The sequence below is a fragment of the Vanacampus margaritifer genome, chromosome 9 (genome assembly GCF_051991255.1).
Source record: "Vanacampus margaritifer isolate UIUO_Vmar chromosome 9, RoL_Vmar_1.0, whole genome shotgun sequence".
Lineage (NCBI taxonomy): Eukaryota > Metazoa > Chordata > Actinopteri > Syngnathiformes > Syngnathidae > Vanacampus > Vanacampus margaritifer.
This window is the reverse complement of record NC_135440.1, coordinates 11098897-11123596: the sequence shown is the minus strand read 5'-3', so window position 1 is coordinate 11123596 and position 24700 is coordinate 11098897. Positions and strand designations below refer to the sequence as shown.

Below are 24700 nucleotides of genomic sequence, written 5' to 3'. Positions count from 1 at the left end.
TTTGGAGCTGTTCCTGAGGGTGCATTTACAGGCCTGTAGGCTGCTGACATGCCCTATTGATCTCACAGCAACCTTCTTCCAACTTCATGTCAGGCGTTTTCATACTGTTTGGCCCCGTAAAGCCAAATTTCCTTCCAGAGGCCGGGCTATGTTATTATTGCTTTTGTTCTACATAAATCATTCTGTCTTCAGCAATCATTTCCTAAACATTCTTCGTAAAACTTCCAATACAACTTCTTGTTTTGAAATTGGAACGAAAGAAGAATGGCGGCGGGGAACAACATCCTCATTAACACTTGTTTGAGAAAACAAAGATAAATGATGTTGCTTTACAGCCACTTTTAACTCTTGTGATGAAAGTTTGAGGAAATATCAAACTTGAATTTCGTGATGGGAGTTATGCTAACATGCTGTGAACAGGCGAGAATATGCTTAGTCCATGAGAACTCTGGATTATTGTACTGTGTGAAGTGGTACGTAATATCTGGTGTAACCCCTCCAGATTGTTTCTGAGGCCGCTGATTAATCTTCCGGCTGGTCTCTCTCTGTGGCTGTGGTGAAGACATGCGATAAAAACAACTAATCCTCACGCTACCGTGTTGAATGGATAGTAAGAGCAGCTTTAGGCAAAATGCAACAACCTCCCGTATTTCCTTCCTTGCTCTAATCATTCTTGCTTTCTTCAGCAGCTTTTGCCAAGATAAAAACACAATTAATAGCAGTAGTGCTAATGAAACTAATAAAGAGTCTGTATTTGGTTTCAAGGTGGACTCAAGCAAATGAGTAAGACACTAAGTGCTGATTTTATTTCATTTGAAAGGACTTAGTTTCTTTCTGCGCCTTATCTTTTTAGAATTTGCTTTGATTGAAAAAGTAAAACATGTTGATGACTATGTTTGAGGTCTCTGGAATTGTTGGCACTCTTAGGTTTCTACTGTGAATGTGTGATTATCTTGGCAAGTCAGGCGGTGAATCTTGCGGAACATCACATGACCAAACTGGAAAACAAGTTGCCGGACTTCGTGTAAGCAGAGTAATGACTACAGGCTAATAACATTTTTGAACCCAAAATATTGTTTTCTTTACATCGTCAGACAAAAATGATAATGCATTGGAACCTTGATTTAATGAATTCATAGGGAGGAGAGGTCATTCGTTTAGAGGGTCATGCTGGCTGAAATCGCCCCCTATAAAAAAATAAAATGCAATTTTAACCCAACCATCTCAAAATTGGATGAAACTTGGTCTATTTTTTCATTATGGTCTTACAACACCAAATCCAAAATTTTACGGACTCTGCGCCAGTGCTTTGGGAAATACGGTTTGCCTAATTCTTTAGACTTCTATAAAAAACAGACATGGAAGCCAACATTTACAACCCAATATCTCGGGAATTACTGGGCCAATTTTCAAAAGAATATGTATATGGTATATACAATATATACCATAATATTTGTTTTAATCCCAAAAGGAACTGTATATTTAGAATCACTGTGGAATTCCCTTTCCAACAATACCTTTATTTTGAAAATTGGCCCAGTAATTTTCGAGATATTGCGCTGTATAGGATGGCTTACACGCCCTTTTTTGCCAAAATCTGAAAAATCCGAAGAGCCGTATCTCCCAAACCGCTTGTGTGGTGTCCATACAATTTTGGATTTGGTGTTGTAAGGTCATAATGAAAACATTTTGTCCAACTCGATACGGAACAAAATTGTTGTTTGATACTTTTTTGTGGCCTAAAAAATGTCCATTAGAGTACTAAACTATTGTAAATAAAAATGCTTGAAACAGTTTGTCAGTACTTCCTTTGCATTCCATTAGCGAACGGCTTGACCAAAAAATATATATATTCTGTACCAAAACAGCCATTTAGAGAGACACGTTGATGTCCAATATTTGAAAGTGTATGGACATTAATTGAGAGTTCCTATGAGGAAAACGTATCACCTCCACAATTCCAAAATTGTGCCAATTATGTTTACAGTTACACAAGTTAAAGTGGACATGAGAAGGAATGTGCGTACAAATTTTTGTGACGACTGGTTGTAGTTTTCGGGCATTTTGGACGATCAAGCTTTTTTAGGCTCCCTAGCACTTTTACTGCCAAGATTTTTTCCTCCTTGCTCAAACTCTGGTCCGGGGCCTTTTGGCCCTGCACATTTGAATTAAGAAGTTGTTGCTTAACGGTCAGACACTGTTCATATGTAAATGTCTACACAGTCATTATGCTGGAATGTTGTTGAACTGATGCTAATAAAAGTCTAGTTTGTGTCAGTTCAACATGAACTACTGTATATTTTCAGAAAAGTAAACTTTTATGAGCATCAGTTCAACACTGGTGTGTGCAACACTGGCTGGGTCACATTCCAGCATAATGGCTGTGTAGACTTTTACATATGAACAGTGTCTAACCGTTAAGACAACAACTTCTTAATTCAAATGTGCAGGGCCAAAAGGCCCCGGACCAGAGTTTGAGCAGGGGAAGGTATATTGGTGCTAGACAGGCAGCCCTGTTAGCAAGCATGGCGTTCATCGGCAAGCCCGAGGGCAGCGGCGCCACAGACAATAGCTCCTGCGCACCCACATTCAATGCTGTACAGCCTTTTTTGACGCTTAAGTGTCCTTGGATGACTTGACGCGCTTTATATAAATCTCGTGTATTATTATTCCTAAAGACAAACGGATCTGGCATAAGAGAAAGTGATGATAACGTGCTCATTTCCTCTTTCTGTTTACAAGTGAGCGCATAGATAGGCTTATTGTTGTGATATTTTTAGAGGTTGAAGTGAGTATAAGTAGAGATGTCCACATACATTTTGGTGCCAATTGATCACCGTTTTATGGCATTACAGGCGATGTACGTACAATGATTTTGAATGAACAAATTGTGACCGGCTTCTTCACTACCACCAAGACATGGGGGGAGTGGACCATCCCATCCTAGCAAACTAGTCCCTTTAATTTTACACTCTTGAACTCCACTATTAGAGCAGCTTAGTCTTTATCCATCCATCTATCCATTATCTAAACCTTAAAATTCATAGAGTAGTAAAACATTCCATCTAGGTCAAGAGAAGGAAAAAAAAAGACTAAGAACAAAGAACCAGAAAAGGCTGAACAATTAAAACTCAATTTTTACTATATATTCTCAATATATACATATGCAATACCACCCTGACACATCAGTAAATGCTATATCAGTGGTCCCCAAACTTTTTTGCACCACGGACCAGTTCAAACAAAGTACATGCTTTTTGCGAACCCGATGACTGATTGCTGCTTTGGTCCGATGGCTGCTCAGCTACTTAGTAGCGGCTAAACTTATCATATTTTCCACATGTTGTTCCACTTGATCAAATGATTCATTAGGATTGTTTTGTTGTTTGTTTTTGAGGCTTAATTTACTCCACGTCGCTTTTGAGATACTGCCAACCAAACAAGCGATGGTGAGGAACGATCTTGTCAAAATAGTTGAATCTTGGGAAGATAACAGCAAGTAGCGGCTGTCCATCACCTGCACATTCGGCCATTTTTTACTTCTTGTTTCTTTTCCTTTCTGTTTCTGTTTTAAACTTGCAAACCAAAGTTGGGAAGGAAAAGCTTGATTCTGACTGGCTGCTGCTATGGACATTTCTGCCGTGTCTGATGTCTGTCCCCATAATATCACAATTCTTGGTCATGTAATCACCCATCCCTACTAATTTTGTCCTCTGGAAGGTAAGCAACAGGTTTGGAGGGGGGGGGGGGGTTATTTATGGGGCCAATATATGACCTAAAAAAAAAGTGGTTGGGGACCACTGCTTTAGATTATAACTCCATCATAGATGAAAAACACACACACACAACAAAAACAGACAGGCGTGACCCCAAAGGGTTGACAGGCAGGTAGGAATGAGGATGAAGAGTTTTTTTTGTAGGCAGCTCATCTCTCCTCTCTTCAATCTGATGTGCTACTCCAATTTGTGTTTCTTAACAAGAATGAATTTCCCTTTTTTGGTCTAGCAAAAACAGCAGGTGAATACAAAGATGATGTCTGGAAGGGCTTGAGTTTCATGACTGCAGACCCGTCCCAGCAGCACAACCGATAGGATGTTCATGCCATTGTATACCCGTAGCTCCCACAATGCAACGCTACCAGGAGGCGGTCTTTCAAGATCTCCTGGCTGGGGTATTCAGGCAGTTTCAGCATGTTGATACTGGAAATGGGAGAAATAACAAAGAAACATGGTCAGAATAATAAATTAGCTCCAGATTTAAGTTTTTTATGTTTTATGTTTTTTTTTATGCAAGAGCATACAGAAGGTTTTAATGCAGCTTCTGACATGAAGAGGTGGCTTAAAGCAATGGTAATTATTACAAAAAACGGCCAGCAGGTGGCAGCAGAGTATAAGAGATCAGCCAGGGCCATGTTGTAACAAGCTCTTTTTGTCTGTGTTTTCACTAGGAATGTGAATATTGATGAAACTTATATTCTAATGCTAATTGCTGCAAAACTGAAACGGATAGAAAAATACTTTTTTTTCCTGATGAAAGAAGAGACTAAACTTCCTTTTGGTAGGTCTATGTTTTTATAGCAATAGAACACCCCAAAAAATCTGTCAAAATCCGGTATAACAGGGGGTTTGCTTCAGTGAAAATGGCTGGGAGTGAATGAGTTAAAGGGTATTTATGCAAAACCTGAATAATTGGTAAATTGGCTGCAGTTATTGCTGGAATGTAACCATCCAAACTATTCACACACAGTTAAACAAACGTACAAATCAGCTGAAAAAAGAAGTGTGGTGTGTTTACCAAGTACTGGAGGTAGGCAGAAGGTTGGAGGTGTATGGCACTGCAGCAATAGTGAACTTCTGTAAACCGCTGCCTCCCATCAAAAAGGCAAAGCCGCCATGAGGAACCCTGGAACTGATAGTGGAGAGTGAAAGTGGGTCAAAGACAGACTCTAAAACAATTTCCTTAAGAAAGAAGGGTCAACGGCGCAGACAAACCTTCCAGTGACAAACTGAAGCATCAGAACTCGTTCCTCCTGGGTTAGTTGTTGCACCACTTTCCAAAACCACTGGATAACACAGCAGACAGTAAAGTTAGCTCAACGCTAATGGCAAACAGTAAACTACGGTAAAATGTGTTTTCCCCATTCACACATTCAATATTTCTTTATACTGAATTCAATTATTTTTTCTTTTTTTAAATCAATTCAATTTCTATCACTGTATTATGAATGGGAAATCGAATCAACATCACGTTAAAGATGATCAGGAAATTAAACTCTTATAGCGTCTGCACTGTTGGTCAGCAGGTCGTCCTTCCAATACTTTTCTGACAACTCTGTTTGCACATCTAGAAAAACTCTTTGAGGAATCGGTCCAAGTCACAGCAGTAGATAAAGAGCCCACCTGGATGACGGGCTCCTGAGGGTCGTAGCCGCTGGTGTACTCCGTGTTCCTGCACCAATCCTGCACATCAATCTCTGGCATCCCTGACAGGAGGAGCTCCTGCACACAAGCACAACATGCATTCGGGGAAATTTATTTTACACAGTGATTGGCTTGTTATACGGAACACATCATTGCCAGTGATATGTCAAAGCCGTCTGTGTATTTATGGGAGCAATTCAGCATTCACTATCAGAGGTAGCGTGTGTGAATCATTTTGAATAAGGTGTGCAGCTGATCCTGCTGTGGTGTTCACACAGGCAATAAGTGTCAGCTTTCAGTTTTTTCAATACACAACAGTGAATTAGCAGCAGGCAGCTGAAAGATGACAATAATATGTGATATTGAACTGATTATCTAAGCAAGCAGGTTCGCAGGGTCTTAAAACGTTTTTTTTTTAAAGTCTAAAATCCAATCATTTGAATTTAAGGCCTAAACATATCTAAAATTTTCAGAAGCTGTAGAGTTTAACTATTGTTTTTATTTATTTTATTTAGTCTGATTTCCAAACAAATCTTGGTTTACAACAGAGAGGTTTGTGATGTTTTTTTTAGTTATGTAGCATTCTAATGTTGAAAGAGCTGTGAATAAATTCTGGACCTCCAATTTTCCTTCAAGTCTTACTTTTTTGCCATTACCGATGTAAAATGGGTCTTAAATTGTATTCATAATGGTCGTTAAAAAAAGTCTTAAAAAGTGTCAAATTTGGCTTGTAGAGTCAAGTATTTAGACAGTGGAAGTTCATGATTTTGTCTTGACACCACCAAAACGGATTTGCAGTAAAATCAACATTGAAAGGGTGAGGTCACTTTGTTCTAAATTGTCTATATTTGTGACAGTCTTGATTGTTGATATTGATATGATTACCTTCTCCAGAGTATCTTTGACTAATGTTGTATTTTTCTTGCCTAAGGAAACGATTACGCAATCATCCACTTGAGCCGTGTTACCGCAAGTTACTTAAAAAGTAATTCAAGACTTCTCAAGGACAACTATTGAGTGTCTTCACAGATCAAATATCCAAACCTATCTGGGCCAACGTGAAAAAGTAATTGCCCCCGGAACTGATAACTCAAACTCAATTTGGAGCTTCATGGCAAAGGTTGTGAATACTTGTGAAGTGGTGCGGAGCATACGCTGTAGAGCCGTCGTCCACTGCCCGCACCTCGATCTCTCAAATCACATCTCCAACACAAGGACAGCATGCCATGGCAGGGCCGTGCTCATGCTAGCAATGCTTCACATGAAAACTGGAACATGTTCAGAGGCTGCTACGAGACAAGGACTGGTGGATGAATATGCATCATCTGTCCTGGGCTTTATCTCCAAGTGCATAGAGGATGTTACCAACGCCAAGACTGACATCACTCACCCCAATCAGAAACTCTGTCTGAATGCAGAGGTAAAATCGCTACTGAAAGCCAGGGATACTGGATGAGATGCCCTTAAGAATTACTCAGACTGATGTGTGGAGGTCTCGGAACAGAATTAAGCCACATAAAGCTGCCGGCTCCGACAGCATCCAAGGGCGGGCTTTGAGGGACAGCGCTCCAAGTGTTGACAGACATATTGTATTGGAACATCTCCCACAGCGCACACCTCAAAATGGAGAAAGTATAGGTAGCTTGGGATCTTGTTTACAAGTGAGGGAGGATGGAGCAGGAGAGCAACATTGAGTGTACTGTATGACACAATACTATAAATTACTGTATGGATAGACATCAATACATTACGTTTTTTTGGTTTGCAATTCTAATTCAACAAACGCAGAAAGTGACCTTTCATTTTGCTTCAAACTGACATGTTCGCAATATTGAATGATTTTGTGGTGCGAGGAGAGAAAACAAGTTTCACAGTCAATACTTTCAAAGGGAGAAATGACAGTATGACCGAGGCGTGTCTAACAAACGCAGGGTGGAATAATACAATTGATCCATCTGCGAGTGAGAACATTAAATCTGCCGGCACACAAACATCTGATGGAGCTAAATAAGGAGGAGGGGCTTCAAGGTGACCCCAGCCTCCTGTTTCCACCCCCAAGCAAGGCATGGCTAATCAATCCCTACATCAGGTGCAAGTGGGACAAGCCAGCATAGGGGAACAAGGAGAATACCAACTGTAAAAGAACACAATAGAAAAAAAGAGGCAAGGACAAGCACTTACCAATTCGTATTCATCAAAAAGCTGAATGAGCGAGGGCGGGATGAAAGTGTGGAATCCTTGCAAGAAGGCGTTTATCTGAGGCTGGATGGCCCTTGTCATTCTTAGCTCAGTCACCAGCTGGACATACTCAGCCTGGCATGCACAAACATACAGACACACATGCACCCACAAAGATTAAAGTCTTTGGGAAATATAGATAGACAAGTGAAAGACACAAGGCTCATTGTTACCATATACTTTAACACAGCACATAGTTAATAGTACAGTGCCATCAACAGAAAGAAAGTGGTACTACTGCCCATGTAAAGGACACCCAACTGTTATCGGAACTATAAAAACACACACAAATTATTCCAAATCTTTTGCTTCTTTGATAAACCTCTGATTACCTTCAATTTGATTGTAAGAATGCATTCAAATATTCATGAAATAAAAGGAGCAAACAACAACGAGAAAAAAAAAAACTCTAAACATTCACATAAATGTATGTTTTAGAAAACTAAGCTGTACAGAATTTGTACTTTTTTTTTTTATCTCTCTAGCTCAAATATACAGGGTGTCCATAAAGTCTCTTTACCATTTAAAAAAAATATTAAAAATGCAATTGATTAGATATTTTATTTAAATTTGTTCTATTGTATTCAGCGTTTATTACATTTTTTTTTTTACCTCTTTTAATACACTTCTACATGGGCACCATTAGTTGCACGAAGCACATCAAGACGGTACTCGATTTCTTGCCATGTTCGCTGTAGCATAGCCTCATCAATTGTGGCAATGGCATCAGTAATCCTTTGCTTAAGGTCAGTAATGATAAACACTGTGTGCCTCTCTCATTCAGCATTTTAATGTGATTTGTTTTGTGGTTGGTTCAAGGTTATATTAATTAACGACTTCCCTGCATTTGATGGGTAACCCTGCAACCCGCCCAAAGAGTCCAGCCTCGCACTGAGTGCTAAATACACAGAACCGGTAACTGACAAAAGGCAAATGACTTACCAGGAGCCTTTTGAAAAACAGTTTTGCTTTCTGTATGCAGACTGGTTGACTAGTTTGTGCATTTGATTAATATATATATATTTTTAAATATTTTATTTATTAGAAAAAATAAACTTTCATTCATTAGAAAATAGAAAAATTGCATATTTGTACCTATTGTACCTTATTGTCTTGAGTCACAAGGATGCTTGTGCCTCCTGGTTTGAGCGGAACTTCCTCCATGGCGCCGAACACATCTGTTTCCACAGAAAAGGTGAGCTCCAGACCCAGATCACTGATGTCATTGTCCAAGATCCACTGCAAGTTCTTGGCATACTCCGGATCAATGGATGACACATCCTGGTAGTTCACTGGGATTCCTGAAACGGTCAAATGCACGCATGCCACAAAAATAAGTCTTACATGCAGTCACTTAAGTGAATCTAGACACTTGATTATGACGGGAACAACTACATAAATAGTGTAGCATTAAGTTTAACCTTAACTCTGTGGTTGAGTACTAAGAACCAAGCTAATACAGGGAGCTAGTGCAATCCAAAAAGTATGATGGACTACAAATATTTTTCATATTCAAACTGTAGAATTCCTTTTACCCAGGATGTGCTTGTAGAAGGAGCGGGTGAAATAGATATTAACCAGCTGCCTGTGATACAGAGCCAAACCCAAGATCTGGCCTGCAAATCGGAAGTAGTTCAGGTGGTCTGGATTTACTGAGGAGTTACTGTTGGGCTGGAAAGTGGTACCTGGGAAGGAAAAAAGCAAGCAAGAGACACAGATACAAACCTTAATTCAGAAAAAAATTGCTTGTCATACTGGTCTCAATCAAATCTAAACACTCTGTACCATCAGCTGATTGAGTGAAGAGAGCATAGTCTGGATTGATTATCTCATTGGACAGGATGTCAAACCATTCCCGAACAACACCCTGACCCTGCAAGATAGACAAGACAGTCAGACAGATCTCTCGCCAAGTGGCATCAGTGATAATTAATCATCTGACAACTGAGAGGGTCAATAAAAGTTTTCTTGCTCAAACAAACAAAACAAAAACATGAATGCCAGTATGCCACCATCCAAAAACCCACCATCCCCTCCTCGCCATGAAAGCGGACAGCAATCCCTTGCTTCAGTTTCTCATTGGTAGACTTTGAAACCATCTCACAGCTGCTCCAGAATATTGAGTCTGATTGCAAGGGAAAAGGATTTTACATTACATGGAAAAATACAGGAAATAAATACATCAGATAATTCATGAAGAGCATTAACAAAAAAAAAAAAAATCCTTCATGAAAAGTGTTTCTAATAAAAGTATGAGATCAATAACATTTTATGAAGGCAGAATAATCACAACTCTTGTATATTAAATTTGTTCGTCTGTTTAGTCAATGCTGCGGTCGCAACATATTTTTTATTTTGTTGGGCTTTGTGCACCTCGATGGATCAGCAGGATGTCACTCTCATTGACCGGACGATGAACCATATCGGAGTCTGGCTGTCCAGCCAGAAGATGCTCGTAGAACCACTCACAGCGATCCTTGAAAGGCTGCAGTGGAAAACACAACAAATATCACAAAAAGCATTTCCCCTTTTAAATTAATTAACACTTTAAATTGCTTTAGACTCTGGATTTTCAGTTTCAACCAGTAGCCTAGAAGGGCTTCATTGTTGAAATACTCCTCTGTAATACAGAGTTGAAGCTAAGCGCTATTTGCATAATGTATGCCTTTGTTCTCTAAGTGCTAGAGGTAGAGCGAGGGTGAGCATGGAGGAGAGAATGGCTTTTCCTCTGCGAGGGCTGTGAGGCGTACCGAAAGTCAGATGAAATCAAATTCACCAGGTTAAAGTCTGTAATTAAAACAAGGGCCGGCTCCCAGGTGAGCCATAATCCATACATAACAAGGATTCAATGCTGAAGCTCAGATATGAATGCTGACAAGTAAGTGAATATTGCAAAAACTTTTTAATTTAAGGAGCCACATGAATCGAACTTGAGGAGAGTGTTATTGCCGTGGCTATTTAGGCAATCATCCAGATCCTGTAAGGGAACTCTCAAAAAAATTAAACAATCAACTCAAATGGTTCCATTTTTAAAACTAATTAATTGCACAATTTCCCGCAATTAATCAAATTTTTCTACATCTACTATTTTCTATGAAGTTTATAACAGATATTTACTTGAGCGAAAATACTGGAATTACTGTAAAATCATCAAATAGAAAGTATATTTAGACTCAAATATTGTCTGAATTTGGCTTTTAATCACACCATGAAAATCCAATATTGCTTTTGAATTGTAGTTCAACAGAATTATGTTTGAAAACAAACTTATTAAACAGGCCTGGACAAAAATTATGGTATCCTTAATATTTTGTTGCACAACCTTTTGAGGTAATCAAACTTCTTCTTTTTTTTTGTCCAAGTGTGTTTGTGTGTCTATATCCAATAAATTAGCAGCCTGACATTAAAAAAGCAGATCTTTAATCTCTGGTGTCAGCCTGCCTTAATTTATTGGATCCTGTTTTGACTGATAAATCCAGGATTTTTTAAAGATTAGATATACAGTAATATGTTGCATGTTTGGATTTCGTTTGGAGCAGATTTTTTAGAACGCATTGGACTTCATCTTCCTCACAATCAGGCCAGCATGTTTATTTCCTCTTCCTGAATCAAATCTGAACTTGCTGTGAAAGAAAATGGACTCGTTCATTGCATGATAAAGGAGTGAGCTGTTGAAACAATCATGATAGATTAATAATTTCGATGGTTTTTAAACGTTTAAATTAAGAGTAAAATAATTGCTTTAAATAAAAATAAAACTTCATTATTCAGTAATAGATCTTTGGGGACACTTGGAAATCTTGAGGCCTCGTGCATTTGCCTGTGGTTGTCTAACAGTAACTAAATATGTAACACAAAAATATTAAATATTTTCCCTAAGGCAGAGATACTGAAACATCAGACTCTTTTTCACACATTGGAATGGAATGGACATCAATTTCAACAGAAACACTCACTGTAAATACTCTTTTAGAATGTCTCACCAGAGTGGAAGCTATTTTAGCTGTAAAAGGGGTATCAATTCTATATTCAACATAATATTTTAGTTTTTCTGGTAACAATGCATCTGTGTAATGATTTTTTCCACAACAGCTCAAATAATATATTAAACACAGATCACAACTGCATCAGGCAGTCACCAAAATCCACTGCACACAATTCCCCAATTTTTTATCCAAGTCTATTTTACAGGGGTATCAAAACTTAGACCCTGCAGGCAAATACTGGCCTGTGGGAAGAATTTAAAAGTAAAAAAAATAAAGTAGCAAGGCTGAAGTTATACGTTGCGTTAAAGGTTCACTTGATAATTTTTCTGTCTGTGAGGCGGTGAAATATGATTGGATGGGGGCAAGAAAAGGAAGAGGGAGACTGTTTGCACAGGAGAGCACACAGTTTAACAGACAGCTACTTTAAGTTCTGCAAGCCATCAGCCTACATAATATGTCCTTCCAATTCCAATGATAAACATTTCCGCAGGAAATGAGTCCTGAGGAAAATTGTATATGTCTTACCAGAGTGGAAGCTGTTTCAGCTATAAATGGGATACCAAATTTATTTTCACTTCTTCTAGGTAGTGGTATAGTGACCAAATACTTTTGTTTCTACCATTTTAGATAGTAAGCCTCCATTAAAATCAAGAAACGATATTTAAGGTCTAAACTACCAATACTTCTCCGACTGCGTTTTTCTTACCTGGCCCTTAATGATATGCATGAACCGTGACATCAGCTCCGGACATTCCAGTAGAAAATGGAAGTGGTTAAAGATTATCTTTGGATTCCTATGAAGTGGAAGCACAGACAAAAGAAGATTCTGCGATGTGAATGGTGGGCAAAAGGACAAAAGTCTAAGTAAACCGATTGATGTCTTTCCAATCAATAGCCAGTCTCTTGGCACTGTGAGGAGTCTGATGTCCTACACCGACTCACCTGTTTACAAAGCACTTCAGCACCTCGTCATGCTTGCAGACAAACTCAATGAAGTGAGGGGATGTCATTCTGGGTGAGGAAAGAGAAGAAGTGATGAGTGAGAAAGGGGAGCAAAATGGACAGCAGCAACAATTCTGTGGCAGCCTCTGCTTTCCAATTAGATATAGATTACTCATCTGAAACAGCCAAATGTCTGCACTGAAAATGATGAATTGCCGTAGCAGACCAAACTAGAGCAGACTCCTAATCAAGAGCAGGGTGAAGAACAACAAAAACAGGAAGACAGGCATCTTATTCCAGCAGGCGGGTCAATAGTGGAATTCCATTGGCTGTTAATTAGGTATACTTAATGATCTAATTTAGTATAATTACAGACTGGCTGAGAGTTTAACTTAATAATGTGTGGAGATAAATAGGTAGACGAGGCAACTCACAGAGAGGGCAAGAGGAAAAAATATATATTGAAAAAAGTATTAAGTAATTGTAATTGTGCCCCTCCCATAATGCAATAATAATAGCAGTAGTTGTAGTAGAAAGAATATCATTGGTTTACTCAATACAAACTTGAAATTGTATATCATACAATTTTTACACTCTCCTAAGAGACCCATAACAAGGCTACTGTTTAACATCCACATTTTAATGGCCACAACAACACTCCACTAACTAACATGAAAATTGTCCAGTCTTTAAATAACGACTTAGCCATCCCCTGTGGCACAACAGTGAATATACACTGTATCTGTTGGAAGTTAAGCACCCTGTGGCGGCCGTGGCTCAGGGTGTAGAGACGGTCGTTCAATAACCAGAAAGTAGGCTGTTCGATCCACGCTCTCCCCAAATCATGTGTCGTTGGGCAAGGCACTTCACACACAGCCTCCAGTGCTACTCACACTGGTGTATGGAAGGTGCGAATGTTTGGTGGTGGTCAGAGGGGCCGTAGGCACACACTGGTGGCCACGCTTCCGTCAGCCTGCCCCAGGGCAGCTGTGGCTACTTAAGTAGCTTACCGCCACCACAGTGTGAATGTGTGAGTGCATGAATAATGTATCCATTCCATTGTAAAGCGGCTTCGAGTGTCTAGAAAAGATCTATAAAAATTAGATGCATTATTATTAAAGGAAAAAAATAACAGAAAAGCTACTCTTCATTAGTAATTAGAAAAGGGACTTTTTGTGTTCTGCATGAATTCGTTATTAACACTCTACGTACTGTTGTTCAACAGGATCATTTCCAACAAAAGTAAATCTAAATTATCCTGAACAACTCCGTGTGTCGAGTTTGGTAAAGCTATTTGTTTAAGGTCAAATTATAGAGCCTTATATCTGTATTCTCTATGCATGTACAGTAAGTACGATCGCTGTAAGCTAGCGCGTAGCTGCTACACGCACACACTTGCCTTGTATTGTCTTTCGCGTCCTCTTCTCTCGCTTGCGCACACACCATACGGAGATCACGATACCGCTTTCCGCGAACACTTTGTGCCGTTGCCATTATTCCTCGCCGCTGATTTGAGATAGCATCGACCGGGTTAGCCTCAAGACGCTAGCTTTCGGCTACTGCTCATGAATTAACATTGAGGCTGAACGTTCACCCCGGCGTTTAATTCATACATACGTGTGCTTGCAACAGTTTTTTTTTTTGCTTGCGTTACCACAACATCCTATTTCGGCATTATTTTTTCAACCTCCAATTTTATTTGGGCCGAATGCCGAAAATGTATATTTTTTCTCATTTTCGGCCCAAAATTTTCGGTGGCCGAATATTCGGTCATCACTAGTAAAAGCCATGCTTCTTGCCTTCTCTATAGACTGATAGTCATTGCAGTAGACAAACCCTTGTGGCATCTGGCAAGAGCAGCACATGTAGAAGGCCTGGATCACAGCACTGAGCCGATTGGCTGTCATGGAGATAACGTCTTCCCCATCAGCATACGCTTCTGTTTCCATGACAATCTGAGGATCCAGGGAGGTGGGGAGCTTTGGTGTGGTGCTAGAGTGATCGACTTCCCGCTGCTTGAGAAGCAGGGAAGCTATCTCACTGTTGGAAGAGGTGGATGAGGGGTTCCTGTTTCTGTCCAGTTCAGTGGAGATCAGTACGAGCCACTCGTCCAGGGAGTGCCAAAGCAGCTCCAATGGCTGTTAACATAAGCAGAATGTGAGAGGTGAATTAGATTTAAAACACACACACACACACCCAGGGAATGTTTAATTTTTATATTATAAAAGAGGAATTGATTTTGCCTTCAGGGTATCTTCAGGTATCACTGCTGGATTCTAGCCTTTAATTAATTTTTCATGTTATCTGCAAACGAATTAAGAGCATTTCAAAGGAAGTTTCGTTCTTTATTTTAGACCACTGTTGAAACATTTGCTATATTTACAAAGACCTGAAGATTTCCTGCCATGCAGCACCACCCCACACATTTTAAAATCAAGATTTCAGCAAATAAACAGGGGGACAAAAAGGTTCTAATATATTTCTAATGGTGTGAATTTTTGTAATCATACTCCAAATGAATGCAATGGCTTTGGCTATGACTAGTACTTAACTATTTTTTTTAATGCATTGTTAATTCTTAAAAAAGGACAAAACAACTGTGTTTAACAATGCGTGAAGAGTGTTTCCGCAATGAGCCTGTAAGGAATATTATTAATATAATGGGAAAGTATAATTACCATTAGAACTAAGAAAAGAACGGCTCAAAATGTCAACTACATACCACTGACATAGAACATGCATCATGGATATGACTTTTGACCCCATCAAATACAAGTATTTTGGAGCGTCAGTAAGGAAACAAGACTGCGGCAGCCACACTTAGAAACTGTTAAAATGTTATGCAACATTTTAGGACTATTATGATAATGCTAGATTTACCTCTATCCATATATAAATTAAAAAAAAAATATTCTGAGTTACACCTTATCACCATCACACTATGCATTCATATATATGTAAACATTTAAAATAACCAGTACATATATTTAAATTGCCACAAGACCATTTGTCTTAAAAACAAATTCACTCGCTTTAAATTTGAAAATGTTTATATTCATTATATTTCTATAGTGACAAAAATTAGTAAGTATATTATTTGAGTGTAACAAAGTACAATACTATCACATACAGTACACCTCTAAAATAAATATTTATTTGTTTTTTGATTCAACTTTTTAAACCGTGTATGTACGTGTGCCTATACATACTGTATTCTGCAGGGTTTGTGTTCCTGAGCATAACAGTGGGAGTAGGGTATACATCAGCACATTTACCTTCACACTGACATGACACCATTGCTGGCACCAAAGAGAACCAAACCAAAGCTCTGTCATTAGGTCACCAATATAACAAACAAATGTGTTTTTGTTTATAGAGCACAGCAGTATATTTGGCCCAAGGACCTGTGATTTGTCGCTAGAAGCTAATGTGGAAAAAATAGATATCCTAGATGAACAAACAGTTGCTAAATATAGGAACAATGCTGCTAATACTGGGACATTGCAAAAGTGAGTGCATAAGTATGTGTGTACTTTTGTCCTACAGGGTGTTTTGTTTTTTTCTTTAATGAAAAGTGATGCATAATAGTGATTATAATAATAATAGTTATTATTATTATTATCCATCCATCCATTTTTGTGACCGCTTATTCCTCACAAGGGTCGCGGGGGTGCTGGAGCTTATCCCAGCTGCCTTCGGGCAGTAGGCGGGCTACACCCTGAACTGGTTGCCAGCCAATCATAGTATTATTATTATTATTATCATCATCATCATCATCATCGTTATTGATGTATTATTGTTATCATCATCATCACATTTGATCTACAGAGCAACCCATAAGTTTTTAATGATTCATACAACAGCGATTATCTCTCTCCTAGGCCATATTTATCCGTTAAGAAAGGTCACTTTTTAAATTAAACCATCAGAATTGACTACAATTTAAATTTGTTCAGAGGAAATCCTGAAGTATTGTAAAAATAACTAAAGTAAATTTAGAATCAAAGACTCTTCTAATAGCTTTCTTTGCTCCTCGAATTTCTCCTGTAAAATACAACTGTTAAACAAAACGATCAAAACGACTGTGCTCACCAGCAGGACACTTCAGAAGGGTTGATTTGCGAGGCCCCATGGTGGGAACTTGAGCATGCCATTTTACTCAGAGATGATATGCCAACGACGTACAACTAATATGCTATTTAAATTCAACTTTGTAAAGCGCACAAATTACTTGAGATTTCTCCAACAATCTTCAAATAAAACTGAAAGTAAAAGTCAATGTTTGTCCATCTTCTTACTAGTGGTTAAGTTAGGCTGCAGGTTACAAAGGCCATAACAGTCAGGAAGTAAATAAAACTGATTTTAACTGAGGGTTGTTGTTTAGTTTTTTTAAATCTCCCTCCAGAGTTAACGCTTGAATTTTGTTAGCCCCAAAATTTAAAAAAAGAGGAATATGCAAACTACATACCTAAACTTGAATATAATATAGTTAATTTGCAATTGTACGTGTATTGGATAAAGCAAAGGGGAAACACCAACATACTGTTATATACAGTATGGTTGTATTAGGCTATGATTTTACTGGTTTGCCCCAATTGACCTCGAACTATGGGGTACATGGGCCCTGAACTACAATAAATTTTGACACCCCTGGATTACAGTATATACTGTACATGTTCGTAGCCACAAAGCTTACTTACTTACTTAGATTTCTTCTAAGAATATTATATTTTCCTTAATCAGATGGAGTAGTTAACAGAATCAAGCAATCAAACAAATCAAGGAAGACAAAGCCTTGGGTTAGGCAATAGGACAACATAGTGAAATTTCAAATAAAAGAGATTATTGATAAAACATTTTGTTTTTCAGATTTTTGACAGACATTTTTTTTCTGAATTATGCTGAACAATTTTACTTGAGCTAGTACTGTAAACAAATAAAATATTATTGATCTTGTTGTCGACTATTGCCTAATCCAAATTGTATTTTCAAATACATTTGTAAATAATAATAGATTCAAGAGAAAGGGGTTAAAATAAAAAAGCCCAGATCACTGATTGTATGGGGAAAAAAACAACGTCAATATATTGATATTCACAGATTAATTGAATAAAGTGAAATAAAAGATGTCCATGGCTCACATCTAATACAGCAGAAGCTGTCCAAGTGTCTTTTGGAACAGCATCTCCTTGTCTCATACGCATCTGCAACCAGCAGTGAAATGGAACCAGACGACAGTCATTGGGGGAAATTGTTACATAGTGTAAACAGGTAAAATTACAAGTATTATTAGTGAATAAATATATTAGTAGTAGTAATAAATGGATTAGTGCAGTTTACATTTGACAATGGTCTCTGGCATACAAATGAATCAACCTTATGATGATAGTGGTAGTATTAACTATTTATAAAGTCAATCTAATTTTGAAACCGAAATACTTATAATAAAAAAAATGTGATCTCTGAAAAACACTTAAAATTAGTGATATACCCCAGCCAATTTAATCTGCTTGAATCTAATCAAGTAGTATACAATAATTTCTGTATTGGTCATAATTATAATATGCAGTTATTTTCAATCTTGCAATATAAATAAGGAACAGTATACTCTTAATGGCAAAATCAAACATGCAGGTTCTCTTGGACTCTCAACCGCTACCATTAGGTCACGTTGCACCAAAATCATATTTCTCAAGTGTTCCTGGAGGTATGCGATTTCACTTGTCATCTTTATCTGCTTTGCAACCTGGCAATGCAGTTCCCCTAAATGAAAGCGCTTTACTGCCATCTATAGGTCATTATTATAATGACACACACTGCCTTAAAGCAGCATGTCCATGATAGCTGGCATCAACTCAGAAAATACATCACCTTACAGATTACAGTACACTGCACTACCAGTACAATGTACCAACCTTAAAGACCTGACTACGGGGAGTCTTGTTGCCGTTGTAACCCATATCGTTGCCATTACTGGGTGATGAAGGTCCCAAGCGGAATACATGGCAGAAAATGCGAACAATCCTCAAAAGGCTCTTCATCTGAGCATCATAGCTGCTGGACAGGCTGTGGAGGGAAGGAGGCATGAAATGCAAATATGCTGTATACTGTAATTCCTCCCTCAAAATATATTTAATTACATTCAGTAGTGACACGGTTATTGATTTCAGTGTTTAAAATCCTACCTGAGCAGCTTATGTCCATTAGTGGTGGCAACTTCAGCCAGACTTGTCAAGATTCTCTGGTAATTACTGTCACTCTGCTGAGAAACATGCTCCAATACCTGCCTGAGCTAGACACATGCACACATTCCCTTTAACATGTACTCAGGAATGAATCAAAGAATCCCCCACCCACAAATTGCTCGAACCATATTTTCTTTGATGTCCTCATTCTGTGTCATCTGAATGAGTATCTGGAAGAGTTTGCTGTGGTGCTGAATGAGGATTTCACAGGTTTCTCCATATCCTCCCTTTAGAAAAAGAAAAGAAAAAGAAATGCATTAACATTAGCGCTAAACATCAGAACAGCGGTGGAAATGGGGCATGAGGTATGTTGCAATGCTAACCTGCACACAAAGATCGAGAGGAGTGATCCCATTCTTGTCAGCAAGATATTTGGCTCCTCGAGAAAGCAGGATCTGTGCTGTATCTCTTTGGCCATGGCTGCAGAGTTGTTTGAATATTAAATTTAGTATACTTGTTACTTAAGAAAACTAAAATCCTTTATCACATTTGCTCCCTAAAACGTATAAATACGTTCTGTTTTAAATATTACAACGCTCCCAAAGATGGATTTATACGTTTCTTTGTTTTTATGTTTTTTATGCTAAAGGATACAGAAGGCTTAGATGCACCCTCTGAACTGAAGAGAATGGTAATGGCAATGGCAGTTATTAAAAGACGGACAGCAGGTGGCAGAAGAGTATAAGAGATCAACCACGTCCATGTTGCAAAAAGCTCTTTCCCCCAGTGTTTTAAACAGATTTGTAAATAATTAGGAAACTTAGCTATATTCTAATGCTAATTGCTGTAAAACGGAAACAGATAGAAATATACTTTATTTTTTCCTGATGATCTTTATTTTGGTAGCTTCTTTTTTTTTTATAGCAATAGAACACAATATTCTTGCAAAATCTGTCAAAAATCCAGTAAAACAGCCGGGAGCGAAGGGGGTTGCTTCAGTGAAAATGGAAATTTTTCACAGGAGGATTTTTAATGAGACTAGTATTTCCAACAGCACATTGACACGATATAAGATTAAAATGAATTTATTGTTGATATTACCTGCAGGCAAAGTACAGAGGTGTGGCCCCTGAGACGTTTGGCCGGTTGATGTCAGCTCCACTGTCCAGGAGGCACAACACCGTCTGGCCAGACATGGCACACATCAATCATACATAGGAAATTCTGGAGAAGGGCTAGTCTTATTAACAATAACTAAACTTAATAGCTACACACAAACCATGTGAGCTGGGAAAAATACTGTGTATAGAGGGTGCTACTTGGTAAGCCTCAAGTCTAAGAAAGTGCCTGCGTATTGTGAAGTGTATGCAAGGCACCTTAAAGACAACAAAAGCTTCAAGATTCAGTATTTTCAATCATCGAGGCAGCACTTAATAAGCAGTAGGGCTAAACAATTAATGAAGCAGTATGTAATGTAGTCGAGCGCAATTTTCAAATTGCTAAGGCTGCAATTTGGGGGGGGGGGGGTGCTTCATTCTAGTCAGCCGGTTTCCAAATTATATGTAGTCTTTAATTGAATACATTTATTTAGATATGATAGATGTCATTGTCTAGATAAGTTCAATGCTTATGGAGTGCAGTCCACAAACTTAAATATCATCATATGAAATGGAACATAGAAATGTAAGTAATAAAGCCACAAATTTGTTCACATTGTTGTATATTATTTACAATATTTACGCCACACTTGTTTGGTGGAATTTTGTTGCTGAAGTTGTCAAAGTGAACACTTCAATCACTGCAATTTGAAGTGTTTAAGTACATGAATGCTAATAAAAGTAGATAACTAGACTGACTTTCTATTAGTTCATGATTTAGTTTCCTTTATTTTAGCGTAAACCTAACTGATAAGACCAAAAAAAGGATGAAGGATAAATCTGATATTGTTTATTGTAATACAGGTTATTTTATTGCTTGTTTGTTAAAAAAGACATGGAAGAGGACCTGGAAAAAATATATAATAATGTTAAATAGCAATCGTATATTGAGGGAAGAAAAAAAAATGCAATTCGATTATTTCTCAAAATTGTTGAGCCCTAATTAGCAGTCTGCCGAATTACACTTGTCAATTTGTGTGCAGATCTGTGTGGTGCATGTAACGAAACATCATCAATCACCATCATGATACGACAAAATTCTGAATGAATTGCTCACAGACACATATTCATATTCATTGGCAACCACGGCAATTTTCCAAGTAAGGCATGTAAAATAATGCGGCTAGAAACTTTAAAGTGGCTTACAGTTTTGTGTCCATTCTGACAGGCTACATGCAATGCAGTTTGCCCCATGGCATCCTCGACATCGACGTTGGTCACATGCTGGACAAGATCGTAAAGAAGCTCAGTCCGACCATTCACTGCCAACCAGTGGATCTAAATCAAAGGGGTGGATGAACAGTCAGTCAGTGAGAGACATCTGACGACTGGTGAGGAGTTGAAATAAAACACTATTTTGGTTATTGGAGTAACGGCGATGATTACTAGCATTTGTAGATAAACCAGTTGATTATTGACAACTCACTGCAGTTAGTCCCTCATTGTTGCAGATGTTGACATCTGCGTTGTATTCCAGTAGTTTGCCCATACATTTCTTCTGGCTGAAAGAAACAGAACCTTAGCTATTGTTTATCAGGGGATGTCTTTGAGTGAATTCACAGGACTTTAAAGCTGTTCAGTGTAGAAAGTTGCCCAAAAATATATTTACAATATGCTTTTAATTTGACTACTTATGCCTCAAACATCTTCTTATTAGCAGAATAACGCCTTAGCTGTTCACAATGGGTACTCCTGCAAGCCTGTGGCCAATTGTTGTCAGACAGGATTCGGGTTCGAATTTCCCGCTGTGACATCATGCGTGCATCGTGTATGTACATGAAGAAGGGAGTGTGCAATTTCATTGTTCGGCCACACGTGGCAGTAGCGATTGGAAATTCAATTGTATGCATTGAGCAGCTTTAATCATTTAAACACAAAAAGACAAACTCTTACCCATTCCTTGCAGCAAGATGCAGTGGGGTACAGCCTGAGATGTCCTGGTAGTTTGGATTGGCACCTCGCTTCAACAGCAGAACAAGACACTCCACTGACCCACAGCTATGCCAAGACAAAATACATATCCAAAATAAATATCATCAATCGAATAAAGATACAAAAAGCCCTCAACTAAGTTTAAAAAACAACAACAAATACACTGTATTTAAAAAATGCTATCTTCTATATAGCTTTCCAGTTCTCTTTCTCACATTTTCACATTCCATTTTTAGTTCAACCTCAAATTACCTTATGTCAAGACACATCATGAACGTGCCACTCTTTCGTAAAAATAAAAATAGTGTAAGTAGACACAATAATATTCCATTTAGATACAGTACAATGAGTATTTAGAAGCTATTGTGCAGATACTGTATCCTACTCCTACATTTATAAAATTGCAGGCACTTTTTGCAGCTTTTCAATTGCACGGTACCGGTTTGGTTCAGCTCTACTTACTGTGAATTTAGAGCAGTTTAATACTTAATAATTATACCACACTACCACGCCATGTGTGAAAACCAAACCATGTTGAACATGGCATTTGGAACAAGGATCCTAACAAGCAAAAAAAAAAGGAAAGAAAAAGGCTAATAACGGATGAGCTTTCATTATTTTTAATTTAAGTTTTGATTAGTTTCCCGCGATATTCTGAAAGACATGATTTCCTCATGCCAATCAACGGTGGCAGAATTCCGAAAACGATTAGTATTACACCTTCAAATTTGAATTACCGCTATTAGCATTCTTAGCGTCTCTGAGAGACAGTAGTAATTATCTTTATGATATAACTATATAACTAAAAAAAAAAGATATAACTACCCAATGTACTGTCACCACAACAGCAAACATATATGGGGTCACAATTCAGACGGATGAAAACGACTTAAAAACGGAAGATCTATATATTTGTTTTTATTTAAAATCAACCATGTTGCAATGCTTCAAGTGCACGTGTGTTTTTGTTGAGATTTCCTCTTAGCAATGTGATAATGCCATGATGATAATTTTGGTCCCTATAATTGTGACGTGAAATTTTCATAACCTTTCATCACTACAAATCACCAGCATTAAGCCTAAGTAAGTTGTGCACAGTGGAAAAAGCGCAGTTTGACATTAGCAAGGTCTTACTTGGCAGCAATGTGAAGCAGACTTCTCTTCACACGTCCAAAGGCGTAGTTCACATCAAACTTGGAGTTGAGTAGCAATTCTGACACTGACCTGTACAAGGCAGAGGGACAAGTGTTTTGCTGAGGTAAACAAGTAACAACACACATGTTCTCGACTGTTTGCAGCATGTGGAGAATGAAAGACACAAAAAAGGGCGAGATTCATGACAATGGAGCTCAAGTGGGCAAATGTTTTTAGCATCAAATGGGTAATATTAAATGTGGGAACAGCAAAAAAATTGTAAGAGGATCTTATAATATTTGGTTGAATGCTTACCTGTGTTGGTCAGCCATAACCATTGGCATTAGTGTATACACTGCAGTTTCATTATCTGTGGATGCAAGAATGAAGAAAGAAGGAGAAAGGAGATTTGGAATATCTTTTGTGACACCAGTCCTGGAACTATTCTTATACATCTTGTATTTATTATAATTTGTTTTCATTTGTTTTAATGCCGGTCTATCAAAATATGTCTTTACCTAAAACTGGTCCATGGTGCAAAAATGGTTGGAGACTGCTGATGTAACGGATGTGTATTTGATCAATATGATGAATGCATTGAGAATTGTCTCACATAGTACCTTTGTGTATTGTATAATGAAAGCTATCATGACAACAGGTGGCGGGAGGAATGTAATCAATTCATGTTGCGTGGGACAAAATTTGACTAATCACATCTTAAACAAGTGAGCCTAATGGTCTGCAACCAGTACTGGCAATGGTGATTACGTCTCAACAAATTTGTGGTAAAAAAAAAAGAAGAAGAGCATTTTCTGACACGGGAAGTTGAGCAACATCCAAAATGACGTCACGTCCACTAAGGCAAGTCTTGTAGTCTAGACTGTATTATTTCAATTTTGGCATCATAACAGGAGCTCAGGACATTCACAGAGCTCAAGATTAATAATGATCAATTAGTTTAGTTAGGAGTTTACAAAAAATATTCCAGAAATGGGGAAAAATAAGAAACACATTAGGTACAACACAATTGTATCCCAAACCAGCTGCTTATGGAAGAGCAAGTTTTCTTTCTCTATTTGCTGCTAATGATAATGCGTAAAGGCACAATTCTTGATACAGTACAACTGGATTAGAGCTAATAAATGTGCTCATATTGACAGTACAGCCGCAGCTGCTGTACCTGTAGGGAAACTGACGGAATGCGTTGCTTCCTCCGCATGCGTCATATTGTGTTACCTTCGGGGAGTTCCACAGTCCTGGCCCGGCGGAGGGAGCGTGTCAGTCGGTTGAGCTGTACGTTAAGCTGCTCCATCGCCCGTTCCATCATAGGTGGACAATCAACCGAGAGAAATTGCGGGGAACAACCGTGTTGCCCGATACATTTATGTGTTCCAAATTCGAAAACGTTGCTCCTGGGCGTCGCCCATGGGCGCTGCGGGCGTAGGACTTTTTCCTGATACAGTACACTGCTTTACAGCAAACTCAGTATTTCCCTCCTGTGCTGCCCTCCTTCACGACAACGTTTACTGCCCCTTCCCGTTCATACTTCCTGTTATGATGACGTTTACGCTAGTATGGTTCCCTGGGTAATGTAGTCTTTTAAGGTTTCCTTAACTTCCAACTCCCTCAAAATAACGATTACAAACAATACAGTAGTAGTAAAAATAAATAAATATTAATAATAATTGGAAAAAAATAAAATAATA

The 24700-nt window shown here is 38.3% G+C and overlaps 1 protein-coding gene across 4 annotated transcripts; it reads right to left on the bottom strand.

The window, feature by feature from the left end:
* Nucleotides 1-3119: 3119 nt before the first annotated feature.
* On the bottom strand, nt 3120-24538 carry hace1 (HECT domain and ankyrin repeat containing E3 ubiquitin protein ligase 1). Of its 4 annotated transcripts, none has more exons than XM_077576037.1 (25): nt 24231-24538; nt 23310-23364; nt 22995-23084; nt 21822-21926; nt 21355-21430; nt 21075-21206; nt 19873-19955; nt 19155-19251; nt 18957-19058; nt 18772-18878; nt 18502-18652; nt 17728-17790; nt 14423-14724; nt 12587-12655; nt 12351-12438; nt 10032-10143; nt 9686-9783; nt 9444-9531; nt 9194-9343; nt 8763-8959; nt 7602-7733; nt 5400-5498; nt 4992-5062; nt 4795-4908; nt 3120-4199 (listed from the first exon to the last, which is right to left on the bottom strand). In XM_077576037.1, the coding sequence occupies exons 1-25, from the start codon at nt 24319-24321 to the stop codon at nt 4097-4099; spliced, it is 2775 nt and encodes a 924-aa protein (XP_077432163.1). In that variant the 5' UTR covers nt 24322-24538; the 3' UTR covers nt 3120-4096. The 4 variants fall into 4 exon arrangements, with proteins under 4 accessions (XP_077432163.1, XP_077432164.1, XP_077432166.1 ...); XM_077576038.1 differs by having other exon boundaries at nt 24175-24239; XM_077576040.1 differs by lacking the exon at nt 24231-24538 and adding an exon at nt 23513-23679.
* Between the last annotated feature and the right edge of the window lie 162 nt (nt 24539-24700).

What these genes read in the sequence shown, in the direction of transcription:
- hace1 (XM_077576037.1), bottom strand. Translation starts at nt 24,321, where the DNA reads ATGATGGAACGGGCGATGGAGCAGCTTAACGTACAGCTCAACCGACTG. An exon ending in GTTATGGCTGACCAACACAG is followed by an intron (nt 23,085 to 23,309) that starts GTAAGCATTCAA and finishes TGCCTTGTACAG; the next exon opens with GTCAGTGTCAGAATTGCTAC. An exon ending in CTGCTTCACATTGCTGCCAA is followed by an intron (nt 21,927 to 22,994) that starts GTAAGACCTTGC and finishes GTCTTGGCATAG; the next exon opens with CTGTGGGTCAGTGGAGTGTC.